The 23,866-nt window shown below is 50.7% G+C and overlaps 2 protein-coding genes across 2 annotated transcripts; one reads left to right on the top strand and one right to left on the bottom strand.

Annotated features, from left to right (window-relative positions):
- The first annotated feature begins 9,069 nt into the window (after positions 1 to 9,069).
- On the top strand, positions 9,070 to 13,325 carry LOC131214907 (protein N-terminal asparagine amidohydrolase). Its single transcript, XM_058209245.1, has 6 exons — positions 9,070 to 9,292; positions 9,372 to 9,501; positions 9,578 to 9,760; positions 12,284 to 12,492; positions 12,562 to 12,723; positions 12,800 to 13,325. The coding sequence occupies exons 1-6, from the start codon at positions 9,170 to 9,172 to the stop codon at positions 12,923 to 12,925; spliced, it is 933 nt and encodes a 310-aa protein (XP_058065228.1). The 5' UTR covers positions 9,070 to 9,169; the 3' UTR covers positions 12,926 to 13,325.
- A 49-nt stretch (positions 13,326 to 13,374) lies between these two features.
- Positions 13,375 to 19,673, bottom strand: LOC131208739 (uncharacterized). Its single transcript, XM_058201579.1, has 5 exons — positions 18,763 to 19,673; positions 14,775 to 14,974; positions 14,425 to 14,702; positions 14,184 to 14,362; positions 13,375 to 14,117 (listed from the first exon to the last, which is right to left on the bottom strand). The coding sequence occupies exons 1-5, from the start codon at positions 18,821 to 18,823 to the stop codon at positions 14,026 to 14,028; spliced, it is 810 nt and encodes a 269-aa protein (XP_058057562.1). The 5' UTR covers positions 18,824 to 19,673; the 3' UTR covers positions 13,375 to 14,025.
- Between the last annotated feature and the right edge of the window lie 4,193 nt (positions 19,674 to 23,866).

Genomic DNA, 23,866 nt, shown 5'->3' with positions numbered 1-23,866 from the left:
CCGGTTGTTGCTACATCGACTGGAACGGAGCAAAACGAGCGAAATTTGTGGAACTCTTTCGACAATCTATTATTGATTAGAACAAGGCGCATGACATTGTCATACCAAACAATGTAAGCTTCTATTTGGGAATAAGAGCCAAAGTTGGGATGAAACGAAGAATGATCCTTGACGATTTTGAAATCATAAATTCAAGCGTTTCTTCGTAAGATTCGCTATTTATTGGTGCATGTAGTACAAAGTCGCATCACAAACGCATCCGAGATCGACAATCGGAAACGGATTGGAAGGCGACATGACAAACTAACATATTAATATTGGTCATCTAAGAGCCCTGCGAGCCCTCTCTGCTCCTGCCGCTGCTCTCTCTCTCTCTCTCTCTCCCCGTCTCTCGGTTGAACCGATTGTCTTCCGATTGGTTCCGGGCGCCACATCCTCGCTGATGGCGCTTCGCTTTTCGCACACGTCACTGCCGTCACCACAATCCCCATTCCGGGAATCAATGGCCAGGCCAGTTGTTATCAAATTGTACCCGGCCGTGCTCGGTTGCACAATCAATCGGTCCGACACCGGGCAGGACTACCAACTTCTTTCGGGACTCTAGGCAGCAGGCCACGATGATGACGATGATGGTTTGTGTCTGGCTTGGAAGGTGCCATCGCGTTAGCGCGCGAGTTGTAGTTTCATTCTTTTTGATAAGATGTTTGTTATTATTTCCCCCGAAGTGTCCGTGTGCTTCTTATCGCCTATCGGTCGGCGGGGTAGTTCCTGGGAACAGACAGGGCACAGGGAAATGGAAGAGGTGGTTTTTTTTGGGAGGCCTCCCAGTGATTCGGGCTGCACACTCCGCGGGGCAAAGTTGAAAGCTTTCGGGTGGAGTGGAAGAAACAACAGCGCCGCTCGGTGTCGATCGTCGATGGACCTACCCAAGGCGGATCATTGTTATCGCACAGAGAGTGGACCATGACGGATACAATCGTCTTTACTATTTAGACTTTAAATTATACAATAGTGAAATACAATATGTATTTGACAGTTAGTGTCATTACGCATCTAACGTATAAGATCGAAGTACACATCGAAAGTTATCTTATTTGAATGGATGTTTATGGTGAAGAAAAGAAAGGCGTTGCCAACATGACCTCTATGAGGAGTTCTATCGACACGAAATCCGGAAATTACCTGAAAGATGGAAAAAGTAGTGTCTAACGACGGGCAATCCTTTCATTATACTAGCCATATATGACTTAAAGGCTTACTTATTAAACTGATTGTACACATTTACTGTGACAATAATACTATGCGCTCAAAGCATACCCATTTATGTGTCTATTAATTGTGACGCGCTATCTCTTCTTAATTCGTATCTTCCAGACGCTCAACTGCACCACCATCTCCCGCCGCATAAGCATTGCGGAACAAATAGCCATCTCTGCCGGCTCTCAAACGGTCAGCTGAGTGTTTCGGGGCCGTGGGTTAATAAAATCCCAACCCCAATCACCATAACCGAACGGGCATCGCCAACGCCGCCCAGAGCTACGCTGGCTTCACCAGCAACATCCGGCCAGTCGTCCTGCAACCGCGATCGGGTGAACATCGTCTTCGCGTCGCCCGGGCTCCGGCTCATTGTGGCATTAGGCTCCGTGGAACGTGACAGAACAGAGAGCAGACAGATCGGCACGGCGCGCGTGTTGTGCGGTCGGTGCCGGGGAAAAGGAAAAATACCGTGTGCGATGGTGCATCTCGTCAATCTGTTGAAGCGGTAAAATCGAGGGCAAGATTGCGTTCAGATCTGATAGCGAACTTCGGGTTGTGAAGTGATAAGCACACAGTGATCGGGCAGCTAATCGTTTCCTGGTAACTTCTCGCATGTGAAAACGACACGCCAGTGATTGTTTGTCGGTGTCGGAACGAATTGGTGGCGGACTTTATCGACGCACGAGTTTATGTTTACGGCTTTCTGGTGCTGCTTCCGTTGCAACGTGAGAGCAGCGATTCCGATGCAGTGATAGCGATAGCGTAAGTAGCCACTATCAGTTCAGCCAAACGGCAGCAGCATCTCGCGTCAGCAGCTTCGGCTGAGTGACATTTTTGTGTAATCTACAACTGTTGATTGACTTCGATCTACAAAAAACAAAACACATCGTTTTTTCATTATTCCAACCACGTCTGTTTGAATGATTTGTTTAATTTACGACTAGCGACTCAGTTGCGCACATTTGAAAATTATTGGCTGATGCTTCTACTTAAAATGGAATAATTAAGGGTTAAGATATTTACCATTAAATGGTAGTGAGTATTGCAATAAATGTGCAATAAGATATTTATTTCAAAGACTATGGAAAATGGCTTGTAAAGGCACCCGGAGCGTCTTCGATCTCTGTTTCGGATTTCTGACCCCCGTCTGATGTGCAGCTAAGAAGATCGCCCACCCCGGCGAGGTCGCCAAAGGGTGCGAACAAGCCAATGCAGACTAAATTGTAGACTGCAGTGCTCGGTGCTGGAGCACTGCACCAGATTAAATCTTGTGCGCTGTGGTCTCCCACGGACGCTACGGTAATTCGCCATTCGCCGACCCCGCGGCTGGCCACATGTTTTCGGCTTTCGGGGAGGCTTCCTAGATTCGGTTTAATCGTACATCCGCGCACACAGTCGCTTTCTCGACCGCTTCCGGGATCGTGATCGCGCGCCCAGCCAGCCAGCCAGCCAGCCAGCCGGCCCAATATATCACCACACCAGCGTTGGAGCACCAGACAGGCACGAAATGCCGGACGGACGGCTGCGCCTAGCGATTGCAGACCTCCGACAAGGCCCTCTGGCGGCCCGGTTCTATCGCCAGCCTAGTGGTGGCCAGCCTCACGACGGCGGTCCGCGTGAGATTAATGAAATAGATTTAAACGGTTCGATTCCGAACCGTTTAATTAGTTTCGCTTACAGGCTCCTCCGGCTCCGGTCGCGAATCTAGGCCAAACGATTTATCCCCGGGGTGAAAGCAGCAGAGCGATCCTCCCGATCACGCGGGACTCGGGATTGATCGAACCCAGTGTGTTTTTTTTTGCAACAAATGAATAATACGGCTGGCACGACCGTCGGTTCTAAAAATCGGTCAAACATTGTTGGCTCGTGGCGTGGCGTGTGTTTACTTTGTAGAACTGGCAAAACGCAACGGGTTTCGCAGCGGGTCTTCTGCTCGCAGAACTGACCAGAGAACATTTGTCAAACAGTGAGTCACTGGATTGTGGTCGATAAATCTTCCGCGCCACAGAAGTTCCGTATCATACGGACGCAAAAGATCACCATCATCATTACGCGCAGGGGGGAAACATCGCCACATGCCTCACATTCCGGTCCTAGAGGTTGCCCAACAGTGCCCCGTGCCGGGTCAGACGAAGAATCTTCGAGGCCAGCGAGTACGGATCGGATTTAGATACGCCTGAAGGGCCCACGGACACCGGTACGGTCCACTGAGGAACAGAGCGTTTTGTCGTTCGTGTGGATGAATTGATGATTTATGGATAACGCCTAGCCGAGGCTATCGGGAAGATGGTCCGCAACATCGAACATGGTCGAATGCCAACAGGTGGTCTCGCCCGACTGTGGAGGATCACTTCCATGTGTATACATTTTAATTGTTACCGAAGAATGCAATAGAATCCCCGATCGACTACGGTCACGGTTGTTTATCGTAAATTGAATTAAAAGGACGACACTTTTCTGTGCTGGAACAACAAACAGCCCCTCGGCGGATCGATCAATCATTACGCGGAGCAGATCGGATGATCTCCACGGGCCCCGTGCGCGACTTAGGACACACTCTCTCTCTCTCTCCAGAACTCCGTCAGCGATTGGCCAGGGATTTGCAACCGTTCATTATCATCTTGCGCCGCGGTTGCCGGCTCGTAATCTTACGTCACCGCAATTAATCATTGCACCACGAGCAAGACGGAGAGCCCAGCGGATTTATCGTACTTCTGTTGTTACGAGGAGAGACCCAACGAGGGCAGCAGTCTCTCCTTAGGGTACGTAACGGGCTCCATAACCGCCTGATGATGATTGGCAAATCGGCTCATTAGCTCCTCTGAGCGATGCGCTCGATGCGGCCTTCCCTCTCGTGGGCCTTTAAATTGGCTATTTGTACAACGTGGACCGGTGCCATTGTTTGCACACGTTCTCGAGCGCGATTTGTTGGGTCCACTAAACCAATCGCGCCGGTGCACATTGTAGAGTACGCGGATGGGCAGCAGGTCTCCCTGAGTCGGCCTGACAAGTCTTGACAAGCTTCCTGACGACACGACACTTCACTCGGTACCAGTCGGTGTCATTTCGATGTACAATTCATTAACTTTGTTAGGCATGTGACGTACTTTCGGCCTTTACGCAAATACTGGACCTATTCTTGGGTCTGCCTTTTATCACATTCAACCAATTTGCGAATGATTCGAACAATTTAAACATGGCGATTTTAACTTTAACAAAGGTCGTAGGAAGACTCCAGAAAAGTTCGAGGACGCTCATCTACGAGAACTTTTGGATGAAAATGACACGCAAACGCGTCCGTCAGGGTCATAGGTCAGTCCGTCCGGGGACAACCGTCAATTTCGACTGCAAAACCAGATCGATTCGGCCAAAAGAAAATGCTGTGTTTCTGATGGGACCAGAATGGTGTGGTGTATTACAAACTCCTAAAATCTGGTGCATCCATTAGATCGCTACCGACAGCAAGTGATAAATTTTACAAACAAACGACCAGAATGGGCCATCGATGGGAATAATTCGGAGCATCCAAAAATTACCAGAGAAACGGGAGAAACATATAAGTAGCGATGGCACAAACTTGACTTGAGCTTGAAAAAATCCAAATTCATACATCTAGACTTGGTCCCCCTTTGGAGACAACAATCGGCTCGCCATCTCGCCTCAATCAATCCCCTGTTTAGACGGAGGACCCCTGGCACCTGGCACGAGTCGTAACGACTCGATCTCCGGGCATCATCCGCGCGTGCATTCATTATTTCTCACGTTGCCCCAGAAATGTACCCGAATGTCTTAACAAGCGTGCGTCGCGGAACCCCATAATTTCTGCACCTCGTGTGCCGTGTGTATTTGTTCTGCTGCGCCATTGTGCCTAGTGCCGCCTGTCGCCTTCGGGCGACGACCACTCTTGGCGTTTGATCGACAGCCAGCAGCCCACTCCAGCCAGCCCCGGGCCAGTCGGGCTTGAATTAATGATAACGGCTCACCTCTCGACATGTGCGCCTCGACGACGACGGTGGCGGGCTTTTCCTCCATTTTCCGAACCGCCCCCCCAACAATGGCCATATTGTGACAGGTTCGGGGTCAGTGAGCACAATTTGCACAATAATGTGCCCGACGACGACGGAGGAGGAGGCAGACAGAGGGAGATTAAGATAATAGCTTACTCAGGCCCGGCCCGGGCCACTGGGGCTATAATTAGCATTTTCTACGATTGATACTTTATGACGACATGACATGATTAGGAGGGGCCCTCGGGGGCCAGAACCGGACCTGCCAGCAGCGTTTCTTGCAGCAGCCCGAGTGCATCTCGCTGGGACATTAGAATTAATTTTCGGTACCGTGCTCTCGGACTCCGCCGCCATAAACCTCCAACGTGGGGCGTGCATCGGACACGGGACGGTGCGACTTGGGGCTCATCCTCTGCCCGGTGCGAAACTCACTCGCCAGTGGCTATTTTATGGGTGTTTTTAGTGTCTGGAGGGTGCCGACTGTCGGGTCGTGATCGGTCCCTTTAAGTGCCTCACGGAGGCCGTAAATCCGCGGCATCGATGGGCGCAGTTGCATATTGTGGTTTATTAATAATCTGCCACACCGGGCTCAGGAAATCGATGCTCTTGTGGGGTCGCCCTCTGGTCGTCTTGATTGATTAATTTGATACGCATTTACGGCGGTTTCTACAGTTTTATGTGCGAGATTACTGAAATCCTTGAAAAGCCGTGAAACGTGAGTAACGTAAGCATCATTCATAAGCGTCATCTGTACGTATTTATTGCAGCTTTGAGTGCTCTCCGCTGCACAATTCTATGAAATGGTCAATTGGCGTAAAGTGTCCTGTGGAACAGGGATGAATTATGAATCAGATCTCAGACCTAATCAAAATATTTAAAAAGTCTACGATGGCTAGTACTTTAATAGAATGTTGAAACAAAAAGACCCATCCAGTTTTGAACCCAAAACACCGAACCTATCGAACGCTTTATCCGCCATCGAGCCGATGCTATTAAACAATTACCGTCAAACGGTGGCCCCACCATATTTTTATGTTGCCCTCTGGCGCCCCAAGGCCTACGGAATGCGAAAACGAGTGTATTCTCGAACGGCATGGCGCAGAAGAACTCCCCGGATGGACGTGTTCTCTCATGCTCGGTTGATGAAATAAATGGCACCATTTAATCAAATATTCCCTTAATTGTCTGCACAATGTCTCAGACGTTGCCAATTGTGTTGCTCCAGCCGCTTCGATCGTTCGATCGGCGCTCACAGCATTACGCAACCGAGGTGCCGCGAGATGCTGGTGGTTAACACATCGTGGTTCCGACCACATCCGTAGGTGGAGTTCGGTTTTAATTAAAATTTATGCTCAACGGTGCTGTGCAACTTTAAGCCGTCTTCAGCAACCATCGAGGGGCAAGCATTGCTACTCTCCCACATAATCCCACCCTTCCCATGGTGGGCCAGGTGCGCCAGGGGCGACACGAATGCAAATAGCGGGGATGGTTTATGAAAAATGCATGCCACTGCTTCCCGATCGGGAGCGTGCCACTGTTTTTTGCATTATTCATCGATGCGCAGCTTCGGCATAATCGGAAGCAAATTGCATTTACCGGGAACAAATCTACGGCGGTCAGTATAAGGAATTGTAAATATTTTATGAAAGAACAACGGGCTGGCAACAATGGCCCAGGGCATGTGGATTATTCGACATTTGTCGTGCCGCGGGACTGTGGCGAAGATGGATGCATTATTTTATAGCTCCTGATGTCTGTCCGATTGTATGCCGTGAGGAGCGTCGGCAGTGGTCAAGTGTAACATATGGGCAGAAAAGTCGCGAGCAAATTTCACTTTGGTCATCAACGTCATCTCCATCAACGGGCCACACAATCCGATTCCTTCAGTCTTAACATTGCAATAATGCTTTTGAAGTATGATTTATCTTTTGCCTTCAAATAGGCCTCAGTTTCAGATATATCCTATTTATCCGAATGAAATTTCTTACCGGAAGTTGCTATGTAATATTCACCGTTGATGGTATTTCCTTTCTCAAGATAGTCGATGAATATTTCACCTATTATGTTGTATATTGTTGCTTATTAACATGGCCAAACACGGCTTAGAATCATGGTATTTCGCTCTCCATTTGGAGGTGCTTGGCAAACCAACGTTTTATGATTGTTTCTGATGGCGCAGAATTCTCATAAACCATTTGAAATCATTGCTTCGCTTGAATGGCATTTTTTTCCATCAAGAAGCAGTCCAACATTAAAACACGAAATTGTCCTTGATCCATATTTGAAAAGTAAAATTTAAAGTGTCATTTAAACAGTTTTCATTTGAAGGTTGGTATTAACTGAAAACGCTATAAAACTAGCGCTATGTGGACCTTCTTGTGGAATTGGCAAGGAAGTTTTGGCTTTATCTCCTTTGCGATATGGATTCCCTTTGAGGTTTGAATATATTATTTCATTTAATAAGGGAGGCTCTTGGAAATCTGAGGAAACAAATAATTTCCATCAGTAATAAGTTGATTCATACGCCCAAAGAAGAGTCCAGATCGAACATGATCACTTCCAGAACTTGGTTTCTGAGTGTTCAATTAAATATTGAACTTTAGCAAAGCTTTTTCAATCGTAATTTCCAAACTGCTGAAAACGATATTCTTTGATCTCGATGATGATTTGTTCAATAAAGTTACCTAAAATTAGGCCTCAAATTATGGCTAATTCCTTGGTGGAAGGCCCCTAACACTTGACGCATCCATCGTTCGCCGAACCGAGTTCTAGTTGATGGCCCCACCGTGTGGTTATATGACCGAGACGCTACAATGTAGCCGTCGTCGCTGTAACACACTTCCGGGGTTGAGACCGACCACAATTCATCATCGGCCACCAGCTCGGCAACCGGCGCAATAGGCAAAAGAAGCCGTGGTGATTGCGTGGACACAACGCCACAATATGCACTCATTTGATCGTCCAACTCTCTCCTCTCCGGGCCGGGCAATCCCCCCGGGGGCACGGTTCGATTCAGGCACAACCGAAATGGCGAATGTCACGGACGCACACTAGGCACTAGGCAAACTCCTGCCGGGGTTCCGGGGTGAATTATGATTTCTAACGCGCGCGGCGGTGTGTCCATCATCTTTCGCCTTCGAAGACTGATCGTCTGTGATCGTCTGTACAAAAGCTGCGAGCGGGTCCTCTGTCGCCCGAGAGCCGAGTGCGTCTCTGCTGCATTTATCATTAATCACCATCATCCTAGCTGGGCCCCCTGTGGACGCCCCACGATGATGATGGCCGCCAGGCAGAGCCGGCAGGCAGAAAGGACACATTCAAACAAACCGACGGCGAAAACCCCGAAACCTTCTCCCAACCGGCGGCGGCGGCGTAAAATTGCTCCGACACGCAGAGCCTGCCGATGGTCGGCCGTCGCGAGCCAGGCGTGTAATCTCTATAATTTAATCAACCATCAAAACGCAATATGACAGCCCGCCGCCGCCGCCGCGTTGTTGCCCGTCGTCTCATAAAATGTCAAAACCGATCGAGCGCCGCCACGGGGTAGTGCCTCGCAGGTGACGCAGCATCATCATCGCCATCATCGGCATCACCATTGGCGGCGTAATCTACATCGCTCAAATCACGATCTCACCGTCGTCACTCGAGCCCGAAACGGGCACGATTAATCAAACCATCAAATCAGCCCCCAGGAGCCGCGCCAGCGTTTTCACTTCACACCCTGGCCACGGAAGAAAAATGTCACCACACGTCAAGATCCCAATCTCTGAAAGGACTTTCTCTCTTCCTGCTCTCACAGGCTTGGCACCACCTCTGTTGAAGATCTGTCCGCCCGGAAGTTGAACTGCGTGTCCCCGGGACCCTAACCTCACTCACCAGCCAGCGATCATCGCGAGCCAGCCACCATGGTGCTGGTCCTGAACGGAATCATACAGGACGAGCGTCCGATCAACACCCATGCGCTGTTCCTGGAACACCCGGTCTACCGTGAAACGGCCACACAGCTCCTGTCGATTCCGACCAAAACGGTCAGTGTCCGGTCTGGTCTGGTCTAGGCGGCCCCCTGGCCGAAGTGTTCTCAAACTCTCTCTCTCTCTCTCGGCACAGGTCGGAGCTCCCGGGTTGCTGTACGTTTGCCAGCGGGAAATGGCGGCCGTAGCACCGCACGATCGTAACGTGAACATCATCGGATCGGACGACGCCACCACGTGCATCATCGTGGTCGTGCGGCACTCGGGTGAGTGATCCAATTCACCGACTAAACTCAAACCCCACTCTTGAGAAAGATAGTCCCCAAAACTCGTACTTTGCAGGATCCGGAGCGATAGCGTTAGCACATCTCGACGGGAACGGCACCGACGAGGCCGTGTCGGCCATGGTGGCCCGCGTCCAGGAGCTCGCGTTCGGTTATCCGGAGGGCCGGATCGAGCTGCAGCTGATCGGTGGCTTCAGTGATCCGCAGGGCTACGCCGAGGATCTGTTCGGCGCCATCATGCGTAAGTGTCGGTGAAAGTTCCTTCCATGTTCGTGACCAACTGTTACGTCACGACACACCCATCTTCGTTAGGGGCCATAAAAGATCCGCCGTCGATTCACTTGTCCAATGGACATTATGGGCCCCGGCTTTCGCTCCTCGCTGGTGATCGGGAATAGAAACCTATTTCGATTTTAAAAGGCCCGCACCGCCAGGCCAGCCCAGCTTGGTTGGGTTTCCCTTTGGGTGCGCTCTAACGCGATTGACCGTGCCGTCGCCATCATTCTTCGTCCAGCGCGCACGAACTGAGCAAAATAGGGCTACATGACCATAAAGGAGGTTAGTTGGCTGTTACGGGCCCAAAGATGCGCGGAGCGCGAATTTGAAACGCTGCCTTTTGCACGACGCGCGCTCTGCCCATCGGGCGCGGGCTTCCCGAGCTCGCACCTGCATCGTGGCGCGGCCATCGTGGCTCACTCGATCATTTAATGGAGTTTTGACCCTGCCAGGAGATTTATTAGCGAGCAATGAAAATTTATTAACAAATAAAACATGCTGACGGCCCATCCCGGGCCCGGGAAGCGAGAGAAATGGTGGCCCCGAGCGCAAAATCGAATCGAATGCACCGAGCAACATGCAGCGTCGATTTCACCGCCGTCCACGAGGGGGTCTCACGTTGCCAATTTTATAACTCCGGGCGCTCCGAATCCCCCCTTAGCACTCAGCCCTAGACCGAGGGAAGGATGGAAAAAATAAAAGATGAAACCCGTTCCGAAGGCGGCCCCACCTTACACGCTGGCCGAACCGAATCCCTCATAATGGTTGGTCAAATTTTAATGATGATGCCACAAAGATCCTGCCGGGGTTTTTGCCGGTGGCCGTTGCCGTATGGGGAATCCTTGTGTTTAATTCTAGACCAGTCCCCCCTGGGCCGAACTATCACAGGACGGTCGGGTTATCGATGATGGGGAAAGATTAGATAACACCATTAGTAATCCTTTCGACCTCCCGTTCCCGGAGTTGTGGACCGTCCACACACGCAAATTGACCACACCACACACCGAACTAGGGTGTGTAATCCGAACTAACGATAGGTGCCCGAAGGGTTTCTTATGCTTGCCCGTGGCGGTCCTCTGGTCGTGGTCATGATTCGGAGTGGTCTTTAATCAAGTTTTGGATAATTTGCACACTTTTTTGGGCAACGTACATGATTTATTAGTCAAGGGTAAGAGAAAAAAGAGATTTTGGGTAAACAAGTTAAATTAAGACCACAGACTCACCATTAATTTGAAAGGTCTTTGGCACAGATAATTGCTAACGAAATGTTTAAAGAACTCTTCTAAAAAGTGTCCAAAAGCCTTGTAAAATTCGAAAACCCCCAACCATGAGCTTCTCGCCATAACTGAAACCCACTAAAGGTCTAAGAAGTTCACAGCACCATCACCCGAGAGCATATGGGTGGGACTCTCCTTCTTTGCGTACCGAGCCTTTCAACGCCGCCCGCCAGTGTCCAGTTAATAATGAGTTGCCGGTGGCCCTCCCCCGATGTTGTCATCTAATAAATCAATTAATCCTAGGCACTGGCAGCCCCGACACAAGGGGGCGTGTTTAATTCCTCGCGTAAATATACACTAATCATCCAATCGACGTGCGGAGTGTAACGAGTCCTCCGACACGTTATTCACATTACCCGCTTGGGTCCGTAATCCTACACGTGAACCCGTCCGGTTCCCGGGGATGAATAATTCTTGATTCTCATTCATCGCACCCTCCACCCCAACCGAAGATCGTTCACGATCGATCCCCAGCAGCACGGTGGGGGGGTCCGTAGCTATCGTCACATACCCCACGGCCCTGGTGCATGAAATTTAATTATAGTGATTGTAACGTCTCGTAAATTATAATTGACCATCGGCACTCCGAGAGCCCGCCCGGTTGTTGGCGGTGGTGGCAGCATACCATTCATCACTCTACATCTCGCCCCGTCATCCGGCCGGAGGGGGGAGAAAGATCCTCTTAAGAAGTGTTAATCACCCTCACGTAAGGCGACCCTTTCAGCCACGGACACTTCACTCTCTCTCGGCGCGCGCGCGCCCATGGCCATTAATCGGCACTTTTGCCCGGCACGCGGTCACTTTCTTTACACGCTTAATTGAATGAAAAACAAATTCACCCCAATTGAGATGGGCCCGGTCTGCGCTGGCCACACGTATAAAAAAGTGCTCTTCAAGTACAGGAGCGATGAAACAATGCTGCTGGTGGTCCACTACCGTCACCGGCGTATGAATGGACTGGTAGCCTGTTCCGATGGCCACTTAATTCAATCAAACTACCGCGGGTGCTGGCCAATTGCTGCCGGGCGGCCAAGTGTTTTGAAGAGGAGGCCCCGAAGGCAGAGTGGAGCGCGATGCTAAGGTCAATTAGGAAATAATTAAATCAAAAAATTGACACCAATCAACCGGGGGGGGGGGGGGATTCGTGTCTTTTGCCTGCCTCTTAGCAGCGGCCACAGATCTTCACCTAACTGAGTTCGTTCTCCCTACAGAATCGTTCCACAAGCATCCACTCGAGATCGATCTAACGCAATCGTGCGTCGGCGAGCTGAACACGATCGCGCGCGACGAGGTCAACTGGCCCATCATCTACGGTGTCGGTGTGAACATAAAAACGGGCGAAATCTTTCCGGCCACATTCCCGGACAAGGGCCCGGATCTTTCGCTCCGATTGGCCCGGCACTTCACCGGAAGCCACCAGGTACGTGCAGCCGTTGCCGTTCTCTATTGCTCCACGAATATCACCCGACCCTCACCGTTCCTGTTCCAGGTGCTAGACGTGTACGACTCCGCAGTCGGTATGCTGCGGATTGGACCGTTCAACTATGATCCGTTGCGCGGCGTCGACCTGTGGCTGTCGCAAAGCGATGAGTTTATTTTGAAGCATCTCTCCACCAGTCCGGGTGTGGAACCGCCACACTTTGCCATGCAAGTGAGTATACGCACACGAGCTGCGAGTGGCCGCCCCCCGGGGGGGTACTAATTTGTGCCGTTTCATCCCGTGCTAGGTCCGTGCCACGCTTAGATACATTCAAGATAACCAATTCCCGGCGGTGACCGTGTTCCGCAACAACAATCCACACTACTTTCGGCGGGACGAAACCACGGGCTGCTGGTCGCCGGTGCGATACTGAGTGCGGATCCGAGAGACTGCTGACGGCTTCGCCAGTACCATCCAGTTCGGCCACCCTTGAGTCTCTTTACTGTATTTAACAAACGTGCCAACCTGTCGTTCTGCACGTCATCATTCGCGGCCCCTTCTTGTTAAGTGTTTGTTTTGTTCTTCTTTCCAACGTAGTGGAAACATTTCTGTGCCTTTTTGCTCTACCATTCACTCAGTCCCTTGACATTACACTCTCTATCTCTGACTCTCTCTCTCTCTCTATATATGCTCCCTAACCTTTAAAGCTGTGGAAATGGACAGACAAGACGAATTGTTTTAGAACCAATTCGCACACAAACGATCCGACAAACTGAATGCAGATGGCCGTATCCATTTGCCATTATTTAACACCCGAATAAAAGCATTAAACTATGTTCCACTTAAGGCCGCGAGAGTTGTTGTAAATATCACACGATCCTCTGACGATTTTGTAAATTAGTTTATTCGGCAACATGTGTTAAACAACCTCGAATTATCGCGATCGCCCTTACCCTAACGACCGTCCCGAGCGTCCCATAAACACATTCAACAATCACTCGCTTCCGTTACATGACGTTACATATTTCCTATGTGGTTCCGGTGGCTCCAACGTGGCTACAGTTTGCGGCTGACTAATTCCTCCGACTGCATCACGCGATCGCGCCTGGCCTCGTGTGCCGATCGGCGTCACAGATCATCACTCGAACGTATCCGAATGGTGGGTTAATAATTTAAACATTTAAAAAACATTACTTTAAACATTTGTTCGTTTTCCATCTCGCTCTTTTAGCTCGCCCACCGCTATCTTGAAGCAACTAGCCAAGGCACACCGAATTTCGTAACACGAAATGACCACACGCGGACGCGGAACGGGGTGGTGCAAAGAAGCGCATTCAAAGCATTAAACAAACAATTATTTACAACAGAATACAACCCCCTTGACGGAGGATGGTGGTGGTGGTCGAATGGTCGGTTTGATCCTCCTGCTCGAGCACGATCGCGGCTTAACAGAAAGTAGTGAACAAAACAACTACAAGCGGATTGACACATGACGGGGAGATGATTCCGGGACGGCCCAGCATATTGGGCCGTCTAGAACGCGCACAGCATCCTCGCTACGACCGTCGTGACGAGCGTACACAGCACCACCGGCAGAGTGGCCCCAGTCACCTGGAGCCCCGAACCTGGAGGTAGAGAAGCAAATTGCTCAGAGATTGAATCTAAGGGTCCCAGTTCGTCACGCGAATTACCCAGATAAGGCATACTGGTGTGCAGCCGGTACTCCGTCGCCGGTATCGTCACTTCGCAGTCGATCTGCATGTCCTTGTTCTGGTCCGCCAGGATGTGCTGCACGCTCACGTTGTAATAGCCCGTGAAGTCCTGCACCTGCTCGCTGACCACCACATCCGTGACTTTCTCGTCGTCGATCCTACAAACGGAACGAGCGTGAGCAGATGAGGTTAAAATGACCCCCCGCGGGGCGCTACTTACACCAAAGACACATCGGGCAGCGGGTAGATTTCACCGACATTGCAGAACACCAACGTGCTGCCGTTCGTTTCGCGCTGAAACCCGAGCGAAAAGTCCGTCTCCGGTACGATGATCTGTAGGTGGGCCGTTTTGGTGGCCATCCGTTGGTAGGTCGACACCTGGCACGTGTAGTTGCCCGTATGGTTGGCCATCGGAGTGATAAACTTTAAGGCACTGTGTTTGTGAAGCCGATCCTCCGACTCCGAGTACTCGGTATCGAGATGCCCCCGGAATGAGCTCTGCAAGGGCAACGAATAGAACAAGCGTAAGGCACCTTTAGGGGATTGTAATGTCGCTCGGACCAGACTTACAAACACGACCGGATTCCTCGACGGGATCCACTGGTAGATCTGCAGATCGTTGTGTTTCCATTTCAGCACGAATCCTTTCGAGTCGTTCTCGTCGATATCGTAGTCGCAACCGAGGACGAGATCCTTCTCCTGGTTTTCGGCCCTCGCAATCGTGTAGGAGCTGGGCACCCGGAGGTTGGTAATTTCGAGACTGTTGGCGACTGAAATTGAAGAAAACGGAGGGTCACTTTCAAGGGGACGGAAAGACCGATCACGTGTTGGCGATCTTTCTCTTCGCGCCAAGTGCGCCTGGCATAAAATAATAATACCGCTTATTTTAGAACCTTAGACCGCCCCCCTGGCCCGGTGCCAAATAGTCCCGACCAGGCTTTCATCTCGGAATGTTGCCGCCAGAGAAATAATCTGGTCAGTGGAAATGCGAAATGCTATCGGGCGCGAAATGGATACAACCTTGTCCGGGCGGGTGGTGGGCGAAAACACGTGTAGGCCACCACCGAAAGTTGGCCACTGGCCATCGTTGCCTGGTGTTCTGTGAAGCGTTACATCGTTGGCGTTACATGGGAGCGGCGCGTTCCGTCGTAGTTTACGCTCTAGAAAGCCAAACAAAACCAAGATGGCCAGAAGAAGAAAGCCGCAACCGTGTGCCGTGCACGTTTCTTCTATCGCCACTGACCACTTGACTGGGTCCATCCGCGGGAAAGTTAATGGAAAACGTCTACAAATACCCACACGCACACCCACTCGGTCTGTTTGGTGAACAAACGGTTCCGATTTGTGCCGTTAGAGCTTTGTTTTATCAATTTTCATAACACCGGGACCGGCCAGGCCGGGCGGAACTGTGCGAAAATAACACAAAGGGGCCCGAAGCTGATGGTGGTCCACTATCGAGTCGACGGGCCGCTGGGGGGACCACTAAAAGCAGTGCCCAGCCCGGACCAATAACATCCGGCCCCGGGGTAGCCAGCGGTGGCGGTACGCGGCTAATGGATGGACAAATAGCCAACCGAGCGTTACAAGTAAGACATAAATCAACGCGCCAACATGCGGACGTCAAGCAGATATCAGAGGTCCCCGAGGAAGGAGCGAAAGAGACGCCACGCGGAGTGGAAGAACTACGTTTAGCAATTTAACGATCTTGGCGGGAAGTGAGCTGCGAGCAGCGCTGAATTTATAATTTTATTTTTATAAAACAAGAAATTTAATTTTAATATTCTAATAATCTAATAGTTGAGCTTATAATAATTTATAAGTCGATTCCACAGTCAACCACGTGGCCAGATAAAGCACCAGGCTGCTCCATTCCAGAGCCCATGATGTCATTCTCTGTCCTTCGCTGTGTATGCGTATTTGTGGCAACAAAACAACAACAGCGGCCACACGGCCCCACGACCGCACGGTGGCAGAGCGCTTTAAAAATACATAATCCGCAAATCAGTTGGAAGCATCGTTCCGCGTTCCCTTATTTCATCATTTGCGCCGCGCGGCAGGAAGTATTATCCCGGGGCCCGTCGTCGGCATCTGGCATGGGCTGGGTGCAAAAGGAAAATGCTACCACAAGGCGTCCCGAAAGGCGTCCGCTAATGGGCCCTAACCACCGCCACACCGGTGGACCGGTGAGCACTCCCCGGAAGAGGGCTTGGGCTTGTGCCAGAGCGCGCCTCGGGGCGCGCGAAATTAAGGTCACGCAAACTCCCCCGTACTCGTTAATTCCGTTTCAATGCCGTAACACCATCCGCGGCATCCGAGGGGTGGCTTTTTTCTCCGTTCTCCCCTTGACCACCAGCGCGCGCCCGAGCAATGGCAGCGGGCGTCATAAATCTAATTTCGAAAATGATTGACGTCGCCCGCGAGGCCACGGGCGCGATGAGCGAGGAAGTAGTAAAATTTATTGCAGAAAGTATCCAACCACACGGTGGTCCCTGGTCCCTGTTGCTTCGGTTAAAAACTCATCAATTTACGCAAATCACTGGGCCCTTGTGGCCGTCCTGGCGGAAGGATCCCCCGACCCACCCGAGCAGTGGGCTTGGCCTTGTTCAGCTTCACAACCGACCTGACCTATCCCCGTGCATCGATCGAACAGCACATTGCCAATAATGGCCAGGCGCACGAGAGTCATTCATCAGCGCACCTATTACCTATTTTGACATCCGCGGTACCGTTGCACAGATGCAGATGGCGATACGTCGAGTGGGAGTGCCACTGGATCTACGGCCACCGCCGTCTCACCAGTGTGTGCACCGCGATCTCGATCGCGGGCGCGATGTAGGAAGTTCTAAAAATACCCTGCGTCTGCGGGAGGGAGACATATTCCGGTCAGGAGGGGACACACGGTCGCGGTGGCGTTAAATATCGCCAAACATCGGTTCGCTGTGCCAAAAAGCGGACAAGTCGAACGAACTCCAGAGTGGTGTGTGCCACTCGCTGTTTAAGGTTTTACATTTATTTGTTTTTCGTTCGGCCACCGCAGTCCGGCCCCGGGATGGAAATAGCCCCGAAGCAAACCCCCGCGAGAAAGCGGGTTCGGGGTTCAGCTTTTCCGGCATCCGGCATTTGGCTATGAGTTTTTCAAGTTTAATAAAACGTTAAACTTAAGAGGGTTCTTTCCTGCACTGGCCAGGGCTGGGCACAAATGATGTGGGAGAATTAGCGTCAACGTTTAGCCGTTTGCTAGATCCGGTGGTTGTTGAGGCGCCAACAACGTGACCGAGGCTTGCGTGCCGGCAATGCTTTAAATCACGTTTTATCATGCAGCTTACGATCGATCGATCGTTGATTAGCATGGTGATATACGACTTTAAGGAAACGGGTTCTAATTTGCCATATCTCGCGCAGAAAAGGGGCACAAACAAAAGATGTACTAAAAATGGCAGCTTGTACTAAAAAGTCCAATGAACGGGACATTGAATTGCGAATTGTCTGCATTCAACTAAACACAAAACATATGGACAAAACGAGCTATTTTAGCATTAATTAAGTGTTTTTACGAGATTTTCTATTAATGTAGAAGGCTCTTCTAGAAAAACTTTTTGTTCAAAACTAACAATCTACAGGGTGAACCAAAAAGTGTTTGGATTTCAAACTACCGACTACTTGACTTTTAAAACGTCAAACATCATTTAGGAAAGTCTAAACATTTAGTAAACAACAGAAAATTGGGAAATATTAAAAACTTATTTCCAAAGTCGGGAGTCTTCAACTCGAACTATGCGAAGCTCATTTCTACCTCAGTTGTTATGTTAACAAGCGAAATTGTCTTATTTGTGGCCCGGAAGTGGCTCTCACGTCGTGCAAGAGAAGCCAATTCAGCCACAACTAGTGACGAGTTTGAGGCAGATCTTGGTCTGGCGGCATCCGCGGCCCATTTATCTTCGAAAATGAAGAAGGAGCCGCTGTACACAGCGATGGCGTACGCTTCTGAGCATTGGAAACTTGTAAGTAACGTAATTAATAAGTAATTAATTGTTGGCCTCGAAATATTCTTGACCAATCACTTGTTAGTCAAATCCAAATCTCTTCAGCATCCTTTCAAGATCTGAACACTGCCTACAGTCCGAGCAGAAAGCGGTTCAAAATTTAGGTCACGAAATGGTATCATCCTTCTTAGCGATTTATGACAAAAATGCTGAGACACAGCCATCGCCATAGCTCTTCAGATCTTCATGCTTTAGCCTCGGTGTAATTAACGACTCTAAACGCACAATTTATCATTTTAATTTTTGTCCCCAAGAAAACCCACGATCCGTAGGGTGGCCAAGGAAAAGCTAATTTCTCAAAAATCTACCCCCTTTGAGGAACAGAACGGGACAGAAGAACGGGAGCATTGGAAACTCTACTCCCCGCCCTGACAACAACCTTCAGCCAGTTCAGCTCGTTCAGTGAACCGCGCAGCATAGGGCCAAGGTTTGCCCGTCGGAGGGGTGATCTTTCAACCGGGCCCGACCCCGAGCAGGATCTAATGTATTCTCGCTGTATCGGCATCGGCCATTACCTTGCAGGAAAAGGAGTACTAATCCGGTTTTAAAAATAAGTCCCCGCCGCTGCTTATCCATCGCGCTCAGACGGTCACCGCCGCAAGACACCGCTGTCGACACCGTTAACACTGTCCGATTAGCCGGCTCCGGTCCGGACACACCGGGCGTCCTGTGCGGGGGGTGCTGTGCAGCTGTCGTAAATGTCACCGAGGGATCCGACGGCCGGTACCCCACCAACCAAGGGAGAGAGAGGCTAATCCGCAGGCTGTCAAACGTTGGGGACCTCAACCAGCAGGACGCGCACTATTGGACCGACCGAGATGTGTTTACTTTATCACCAACGACCGTTCATTAACGACACAAACACCAGCGGCGCTGTTTACACACTCTGATAGGTTTATTGTTACGCCGTACACCGCCAGATGATCACTCCTATCGGTCGACCGGAATCGCGATGCTCCTTGGGACTCCTTGGCCTCGTGTCACCGTGATCCCACCGAAGGCCAATTCATGGGCTCAGCTGTCGGTCGATTTTTCTCGCCCTATCGGCCGTATTTCATATCAGCAGCTGATGAGGCCACACGGCGGGTTCGGAGGTGGAAAATGATGTTCCTTCTCTCGCGCTCTCGCTGATTAAATTCACGTCCCGATGGCGGCGGCGGCGGCGGTTCCCAAAATAACACACATCAATAAAACATCATCATCGTCGTCCGCATGCGGCATAAGGTGGCGCCGGGCGCGCGATCCTCACCGAATCGCGATGTGCCGCTCTGTCCCTTCGGACTTCCCTGCCCTTGGGTAATGTGAAACTTTTATTTACTATCCACGGAGCGGGCGCGCGCACTGGTTCCTGCTGTCGTCGTCGGCCCACCGTCGGTATTTCGGTTGCCACACTGTTTTTCCGGTCGCGCACTAGATTTTCCTGCCACCGGGCAGCTTTCCACCAACGTTGCTGCCTTCCTGTTTGTTGTTCGTACGGCCTCTAAGGGAAGTGTACACACACGGGCGGGTAAGTTTTAATGCCGGGACACGATTTCTGATTTATTTATCTTTCGCCCCAACTTTATTAGATCGGGTCGGTCGGGCCAGCGAGTCATTCGCCGCAATTTGTGTCACAAGAAAATGAGGTCACCAGCAATCGGGGTCTGAACAATTGATCATTTAAAAATTACAAATATTATAGGAGACTGATTACGCTGGGGAAAGCTGGGAAAACTAAATATGTCTTAACACATCGCTAATCGAGGCGTCTGAGGGCAAGGACAGTCCAAAGGGATCCAAATAGTAGAGGAACCGCAATAGTTTGCGAATAAAATCCCACACAAACGCACGCACACGCTCAATATCTTGGTCCGCCAGCTCCACACACTGGCCACACGGTGGCCTCCGATATTTTTAGTCCCGCGATCCCATGTGTCACACAGAGTAGGGAGCACCAAGTTTTGCGCCCGATTTTTTGTGGTGCGATGCTTCGATGAAAAGATGCTCTGCAGTTGCACCGATCGCGACGATCGCACACCACACGATCGAGGCGCGATCCTTGGCCAGGTCCTTTTTTTCTCTCGTCGCACTTTTAGGTCACACTCGCAATAAACCTGGGGACACAGCGAATCCCTGTACCGATTGGGGAGTCTCACGGGGCGAGCCGCGTGTGCTTTACGGTCTTATCCGTCCGAAGTCAGCCAAGCAACTAGTAGAGTAGCGCACCGGGACCGTACCGAACCGCGACCTGATGCTCTGTCTCGCTCTCGCTCCTGCTACCGGCCACCACCCCGCCGTCCCTGTTTCGCTCCCTGTTTGAGCCCCACCCGGGTGGGGAGGCCGGCTGCCGGAAAGTATGGGCCGGATGCGGATGGAAATCAACCACCGAGAAGCCGTGCGCCAGAAAGAGAACGGCGAGAGGGAGAGAGCGAACGCCGGGGGGAGAGATAAAGACGCACTTGACTTTTCCGAACCCTCGCGCCCCGGGACCGGGGCCACCGGGCCAGAAAATCTCCTTCCTTCCGTTCTGATCCGCCAGCCGAGTTTTCCGCCGGATTTTTGCTTTTCGAAGCCCGCGCCACCGAAACCGAGAGGAGAGATGACGTCGGTCGGTCGTTCGGCTCCCGCGAAAATTGTGTTCACGCCACACACATCTGCGTGTGTGCGTCTAGTGACTCGGAAAATGAAGGAATTTTCCGCAAACGCCGACCGAAACACAATGTGACACATTCTTCCTCGAGCGCGAGCGCGCGGCCAAAGATGATGATGAGGTCAGAAAGTCGGTTCGTGGCCACTCGGGTTTGGGTTGACCGGGGAAAACAACAACAGTATTATTTTGAAATTCGTTGCATATTGCCCCTCGGATGTTGCAATAATAAAAGGGCCGGATGGTGCCAAGCAAGGAATAAATAAGGGGAAAATTAAATGATAAGCGATACTGAAAAGTGCATTAAATAAGTGAAAAGACTAAGGGAGTAAGAAATGCAGCAAAAGAATTTGTTTACTGAACAGAAAACATAGTTGAAACGTACCCTCTTTCTGGCCCCACCACACCAATGGCCCGTAGCCACTCGGCCACTTGTTGCTTCGCGGTTATCAGCGCTTTCCCCCGACGACCGCAGCACGTGCCATCGTTTGCGCGTTCCGATGCTCTGCCGTGATTTGTAACGATCCCGATGTTGAGACTGATGGCCACCGGCCCAGACACATAGTCAAAAATTCCTTCTCCACTGCTCATCAAAAACGCAAAAGACGTGGCGTCGACAGAGAGAGAAAGAGAAATGACTTGAAGCGGCCATCATGAGCCACATACGCCACAAATGCGAATCACGATCGAACCGTGACGAGATCGCTATCCTCCCCAAGCCGGGTTTGTACTTCGCTGGGTCCCGTCACGGAGGTTTCGTGTCTGCGGAGTAGAAGTAACATAAAAAAACCCATCGTAACAATTACTATCAAGAATCTTTATCGAAAACTAAAACAAACGAATGTAGTCTTCAACTTTTGGAGACGGAACTACTATCGGACGGGTTCTGCAACCTCTCGACGTCATCAACGGGAATAGGCCACGCGAAACAGTACGCCACGGCAAGAAAAACGAAGCGGACGATCATCCACACTCTGAGTCAGAGCCCTGGAGCTCCGGAGTCTCCGGAACCAGCGATGCATTCGATTCGAAGCCCAAGGAACCGTAACCCGTGAAGCGATACGCGCCGTCGCGTTCGGTCACTCTTTACATGTTTTACCCCGGTTCTCGGCTGTGCTGTGCTTCTGTTAGCATTAGCCGGCCACTCTAGCTTATGGTGGCGTGGCCCCTTCACTTGAGACGATCGAGGCCAGAATTACAAGAGACAATCGGGGCTCGAAATGGATTTTGTACTATTTTTTCGAACACCTCGCTGCTCGCTGCTCGCCTCGTGCTAGGGCCTCGGTGCAATGCGATGCCGTTTCTTCACTATTCTCGCTCATTTACATACCGATAAGAGTCGCGTCGTCGAAGGCACCTGTCACCCGGACCTCATAATTAATGCATGAACTACAGAAGTTACAAGTGCGAGTGCTCAAGTTGCTTTTGGGGGGGATCAGCATTGCGAGCCCTCGAATTCTTCGGGGATTTTGGGTAAACAAGGGCCGCCAACGTGTTCGGTTACTGTTTGAAGTTTGCTCTGCGGTCTCCTCTTATGGAAGAGTTCTAAGCACTGTAAACAGTTCCGAATCGTTGCTGCAATATTTGCTGCTTTATTTGTTTTTGTGCGTAGCGAAATTCCGTAATGGGACATGCGCGAGGTGTTACATCGACCATCGAGATTGCCGGCAAACAACAACCGCCGGCTAGCTATCAGCTATTCCGGGGGTCGAAAAGTTATCGAGGCCTCTGGGAGGGGCGGTGACATCATATGCTGCGGGTCTATTTATTCCGGGTGGCCAGCAATGACGAAAGCATGGCCTCAGCTCGCTGGGAAACAATATTGGGCGGTTCTAAAATAGGACCAAGGATGCGTTCTAGGCCGGACAGCACGGACGTCACGTGCACCGTGCCGGTAGAAGAAGAGTCCCAAAAATAAAACTTTCCGCCCCGGGTTGCGGCTGTGTTAGTGGTCTATTGGTTTTCAGCCACCGCCGGTTTCTCAATGTCAAAGTCACTCGGGATCCGGCGGGCGCCAAAAAACGGATCGCCCGCGTTCCTCCGTGAAACAAACTATGATTGATCGGGGATTTTTTCCCACTATCCTGCCCACAGCCGTGTTTGCGGTTCCGTCCCATGTCCGGCCGGCAGGTGCTGAGAAAATATTTCAATATTTTTAGAAACCCCCCCACCGCCCTGAAATGATGACCGTGATCGAGACCGGACCAGTTTCGGGCCAACGGCGACGTAATCGATAAAACGGAAGATCGTGCGGCTCATCGCCAATACGTCTTCCTTGTTTAGTACTTTTCAGGCATTCTTTTTAATGATCGTTTTGGCGTACTGAAAGATCATCCCAGACCCAAGCTCCGAACGGCGTGCGGAATGATGAAATGTAAAATAAACAGTCACATTTCGTCCGAATTTTGCCCCTCTTCTTAGAGGCCCGGGTTGTGGGGGCCTGGACCTGCTGGGGTGGCGTTCTGATAACTTATTACCAAACCATGACGCACGCGAAGAGATGTTGATGCATTTGGGGTGGTTCAAAATATTTTTACTTCCTCTCGTGCCGTGGCGGCGTAAACAGAGTACGGTTCAAAGTCTGGAGTCTTCGGATGACGAAATGGTGGTGAATGGCAAATAAACGTTACAGTGATGATGATTCGCGTGAAAATAGGCCTATCCGCATCGTGCCAGGATGGTACCAGTAAAGGAAAATAAATATTACATTTATTTCGTTTTAGTTTTATAACTCTTAAATATCAAACCCGCAAAGAGCCACAAAGACTTTCGGATCTGGATCGTCTTCCATGCCCATTGTTTGTACAACACATGACCCCCGCACGTCAATCATTGGACAAACAGAAAACAATCGCCTCCGCCATGGAGTCCTATCGCGTTACAGACCCTTAACATTTGCTCATCAACAACATTTAAAGCTCAACATTTGAATCTCTTTCGGTTCGGTTACAACGCGAATGTGCTTCATTCATGTGCCAGATTCATCCGCCGGC

Source organism: Anopheles bellator, chromosome 1 (assembly GCF_943735745.2).
Source record: "Anopheles bellator chromosome 1, idAnoBellAS_SP24_06.2, whole genome shotgun sequence".
Lineage (NCBI taxonomy): Eukaryota > Metazoa > Arthropoda > Insecta > Diptera > Culicidae > Anopheles > Anopheles bellator.
Note: the sequence above shows the minus strand (reverse complement) of the source record. Positions and strands in the feature narration are given on the sequence as shown.